This window comes from Oryza sativa, chromosome 3 (assembly GCF_034140825.1).
Source record: "Oryza sativa Japonica Group chromosome 3, ASM3414082v1".
Lineage (NCBI taxonomy): Eukaryota > Viridiplantae > Streptophyta > Magnoliopsida > Poales > Poaceae > Oryza > Oryza sativa.
In genome coordinates, this window is record NC_089037.1 from 27,242,905 (window position 1) to 27,247,867 (window position 4,963).

At 47.6% G+C, this 4,963-nt stretch overlaps 1 protein-coding gene across 1 annotated transcript; it reads left to right on the plus strand.

The window, feature by feature from the left end:
• Positions 1-2,486: 2,486 nt before the first annotated feature.
• On the plus strand, positions 2,487-4,703 carry LOC4333677 (acidic leucine-rich nuclear phosphoprotein 32-related protein 2-like). The gene is made up of 2 exons (NM_001418400.1): positions 2,487-3,252; positions 4,309-4,703. The coding sequence occupies exons 1-2, from the start codon at positions 2,575-2,577 to the stop codon at positions 4,447-4,449; spliced, it is 819 nt and encodes a 272-aa protein (NP_001405329.1). The 5' UTR covers positions 2,487-2,574; the 3' UTR covers positions 4,450-4,703.
• Positions 4,704-4,963: the final 260 nt, after the last annotated feature.

Consider the following 4,963-nt stretch of genomic DNA (forward strand, 5'->3'; position numbering starts at 1 on the left):
AGCTTACAAGGGTCCCGTTGTCGATGTGTAGGTTTCACCCAGTTCGCTATGACGCAGGCCGCCCACTTCTCCCAGGCTGCAGGGTCAGCGTCTCAGGCAGCTGCGTCGACATCGCACTCAGTGCAGTTCTGGCAGTACATCGGGACTTCGTCACAGGCAGCCGGCACGTCGAGTCAGGGTCCACCACTGGACCATGCTGGGACCTCGTCGGACCACTTGGTGCCTTCCACCTTGCTCTTCGACATCACTGACTTCGACTTTGCTTCAGGCTCGACAGAGGACGTCATCGGCCCCTCACAGCTGGGAGGCGCACCGCCGGTGCAGACGCAGGACCAGGCGCAGGCCACTCCGCCGCCAGACACTCGTGCTACCCGTGCTGTGCTACCGGATCGTTTCACCTACTCCCAGGACCACGTGCGAGCACAGGCCCGGAGGACCAAGCATGGTCGCGGCACGGGGCAGGGCCAGTAGAGCAGACTTCTCTTTGTTTATTTGCTTCACATGCAAGTACTGTATGCTTGTGTCATGAATACGTTGTTGTTATATGTGCACGATACCTTTCGGCGCATGCACGATACCTTTCGGCACATGCATGACTACTTTCTGCCGCACCGATGCAGCCTCCTTTATTCGCGTGCGATACGAGTATTTGCCCGCCATTTGCCGCATACGACCAATGTAACTTTCGGCGCCAATCAGGCATGTAATTTTTGGCGCCAATCAGGCGTACCCACCATGACCCGCCACATTCACATGTCAGGGATATCACTCGATTTTTTGTACCTATATAAGTCGCCTTAACGAGTGAGGCCTCACAATCTTTCAGAACTCAGTCACATTCAGTACACTCTTCCCCACTTCCCCACTTCCTTCATTACAAATCCTACCGGCTTTCGTCAATGGCTAGACGTCGGGGCGTTGAGGATCCGAACTGGCATAGCGATCCTTGTGTATACCTACTACCACCTTGGTGCCAGCGTCCTCTCTGCCTCTGCGGTGATCGATGCCAACTAATGGCTTCGAGGAATCCTGATATTCGAGGAAGGCGCTTTTTTAGGTGCCCTAACTATGACCGTGAGGTATTTTATTATCTACATATACTTATTCATTCCGTATGGGCAATCGTTTTATTCTTCGTAACACTACTCTATTCGGCAGACCCGCACTACGGCTTGCGCATACATTGAGTGGGTCGATACAGAAAATCCCGTTCTCGACCTAACCACTTGTTTACAAGAAGGTCGCTGGTATTTCGCATCCGAAAGTACTGAGCAATACTTAAAGAGAAAAGCGGCTTATGAACGACAATGTCGTGAACAACAGAGCGACTGGCGGGTGCTAACTACGGCACTCCCTCCATGGGAAGCCCGTCCAAGATGCAGGTGTGGTGATCGTTGTCAGGTTCTTCGTTCCATAAAGCCTACAACATTGGGTCGAAGGTTCTTTGTTTGTCCAAATATTCTTGACGACGATTTCATGGTAAGAATATTTTGATTACATGAATCCTTATTTTCCCACAACATTTACTAACGTTGCTCGCTTCACATCTATTCTTTCCTCCCAGGAACCACCAAGGAGATATCAATACAGAGAATGGATAAACACCAGAAGAGTTCTAACTCCACTTAGCCGTGTTGTGCAGCTTGAACTACCAGAGCAATACAGGGTTACTAAAGCGCGGTTTGAGAGAGGAGAGGGATCCTCACGTAGGGGTTAGCTATTATCGGACAAATTGGCATATTGAAATTTCTACTGTCATGCTTCCTTGTCCCATTACTACATCATCGTTGTGTTCAACTATTGCACTACCTCCCTCCTAGTTCGAATCTAATATCATCTATGTAACCGCAATGGAAATAGTTGTATCATGTTCAAATTGTACTACTATTTCTTCATGTTACATAATTCTCCTTGTTTAAATCCATACAATGTTTCTACGACCGACACTGCGATAGGCCTATATTAATTATCCGAGTACTAATACGTCGAATAAGTTACAAAATAATACCTTACTTAACATATGAAATTGCGAAACAACCAACTTCAATACATTTTTATAACAATATTAACAAGTTTTACCAATAAATACTTCTTTAATTATTATTAACATAACATAGAAAAATCATTTGGTGGTACTTTTTCATCTGGGTCCCTTGCCGCAACCTCTTTATGGGCGGCCAAAATTGCATTTAGCCCCGGGGCGGCAAGGGGCTAAATGCAATTTTGGCCGACGGCGGCAGACGGCGCGGTCGGCCCGCCGTCTGCCACGTCAGCTTGCCGCCCACCTTTGGGGCGGCAGGGTCTATTTTTGTAATTTTTTTGCCGATAGATTATTTCTGTAAATATTTAAAAAAAAATCTAAAAATAAAAAAAAATCCTTATTCCAATGTAGGAGTACAATTCAAGTTGGGCTACTAGAAATCTATAGAATGGGCCGAAGAGAACCCCACTCTAGTTAGGCCCACCGCTGCATCCACCCCTCGAACGCAAACCACTCGACTCCGAAGCTCCCACTCCCAGGGTTTTAGCTAGGGTTCTGTGTCCCCCGCATCGCCGCCGCCGCCGCCGCGAGCCATGGCCGACGCCGCCGCCCCCGGAGAGGACGACGCCGCGTGGGAGCGCGCCATCGCGGCGGCCGTCAAGAACGCCCCCTTCTCCGCCCCCAAGACCCTAACCCTCGACGGCGCCGTCAAGTCCACCACCGGCCGCCTCCCCTCGCCGTCGCTCCTCGGCCGCTACCCGTCCCTCGAGGAGCTCTCCGTCGCCGGCGCCCGCCTCTCCTCGCTCGCGGGCCTCCCGCGCCTCCCGGCGCTCCGCCGCCTCTCCCTCCCCGACAACCGCCTCTCGGGGGCCGCCTCCCTCGCCGCCGTCGCCGAGTCCTGCGGCGCCACGCTCCGCCACCTCGACCTCGGGAACAACCGCTTCGCCGACGTCGCCGAGCTGGCGCCGCTCGCGCCGCACGGGGTCGAGTCGCTCGACCTGTACCAGTGCCCCGTCACCAAGGCCAAGGGGTACAGGGACAAGGTGTTCGCGCTGATCCCCAGCCTCAAGTTCTTGGACGGCATGGACGCCGAGGGCAACGACTGCTTGGATTCCGACGACGAGGAGGATGAAGAGGAGGATGAGGGAGAGGAGGGTGAAGGGGAAGGTGATGAAGAAGAAGAAGAGGAGGGTGGAGAGGAAGGGGAAGGTGATGAGGATGACGAAGAGGAAGGAGATGAAGAAGAGGATGAGGAAGAAGGTGAAGAGGAGGTGAGAATTTTGTTCTAGTTACTGTAAATATATGTAGGTCTTGCATAGTTGACAAGTTGCAAATTGCGAATCGATAAATGGGATCAATTATATATTAGTACTCTTTGTTCCTTTTGATTCACTTAATTAGTCAGTAATTTGTTGTTTGGTGTTGGGAACTATCATACTGTTTGGATTGTTCCTTTTTTTTCGCCAATCTGCGCTGAAATCTTAGGACTAACCGAATATTGCTTCTTAGTTATGTTGTTGTCCAAGAGAGCACTCCATTTAGTGTAGAATTTTGAAAATTTGGAATTTTTATCATACAAGCTTGATAAGAAATGGTTCCTGACCAATCAATCATTCTTCCACATGGATGATTTGCGCTCTCATCCTTTTATTTTTTGTTAATAGTTTTTGGGCCTGCGATAGCACATCTTAGCTGCACTACTATAAACTATCAATGCTTGATTGGTTGAGCTATGGCTGATAAGCCTAGAAAAGTAAACGAATCAACCAAAAATAATTTCTAGGGTAAGACTTCATATAGTGTAATTCATTGCTCTTTTATGCCTTGTCAGGCTGTTTATCTTTGTATACTCAAAACTCAAAAGCTTCATCAATTATAATATGTTGTTATCACAGCATCAGGACCTCTTTAGTTTGCTTGTTTGTTTTTTCCCATAAAGACACTATTTCCCTCCATTTCACAATTCTTGTCTGTTGACTCAGGAATTCGCCTTCTCAAAATGTTTGTCCATTGAGGAAATAAAAAACATGGTTGTTGCAGCATTTCAACTATATATACCCCTATTCAATGTAGTAGGAGAGGTAGCTCGTCATTTAATAGGATATGCTTGGTCCTTCAAATTAACATGGAATGGGTGTCTGTGTCCTTGATTTATGTTCATTGGTAGCCAAATGGCGAGGCAGTTGCTGTGGATTGTAATGTTGTGAAATCTCAGTCTACATTGTTGTAGCACGCTCATACTGTTCCTTTGTGGGTCTTAGTGCAGATCACATTTTACTTATGGCTCCATATTTGTGTCAGCTAACTTAATCTGCACCTTTTTTCAGGCTGAAGATGAAGAGGATGAAGCTGGTGCCGATGAAGAAGATGAAAGCAAAGTGGCGAATGGAAGCAAAGGGTCTTCAGGATCAGCTCAGCCAAACAAAAGGAAGAGGGACAGTGAAGATGATGCTAACGGAGACAACTGATCTGGTTGGGTCTGGAAATGGTTGCGGCTGGTCGTTGGAGGCTTTTCCTCCAATGTTCTTTGGAGGGCTTTGAGCCTTTTGAGGCGTTTCCTTCTGTTGATGTAGAAGATTTAGCTGTTCTTTTTAGATGCCAAGTTGCCAAAGGTTTTCTAATTATAATTCAGGACTTGGACATATCCTGATGTACTACTGCACATTTCTGTGACTTTCCGATGCTGCTAATTGAAATACTGGTTCTGGGCCTGGTCATGCGGATGATGAACTAGCATATCATGGTTGAAAAGTAAATATTCTTCTTTTTCACGTTGCCCACATGGCCACATAGTTAAACTTTAAATAGACAATGTCCACGACCGCAGGGAGGGAATTAAGAACTCATGCGTAAGGGTTGCGTGCGTCCACCACGACAAATTGTAATCCATAATATAAGGGACAACCACTTTTTCCAGATGTTTCATAATATAAGGCATGTATGCATGTAGGCAATTAACTATGACCCCTTCTCTATTAAATT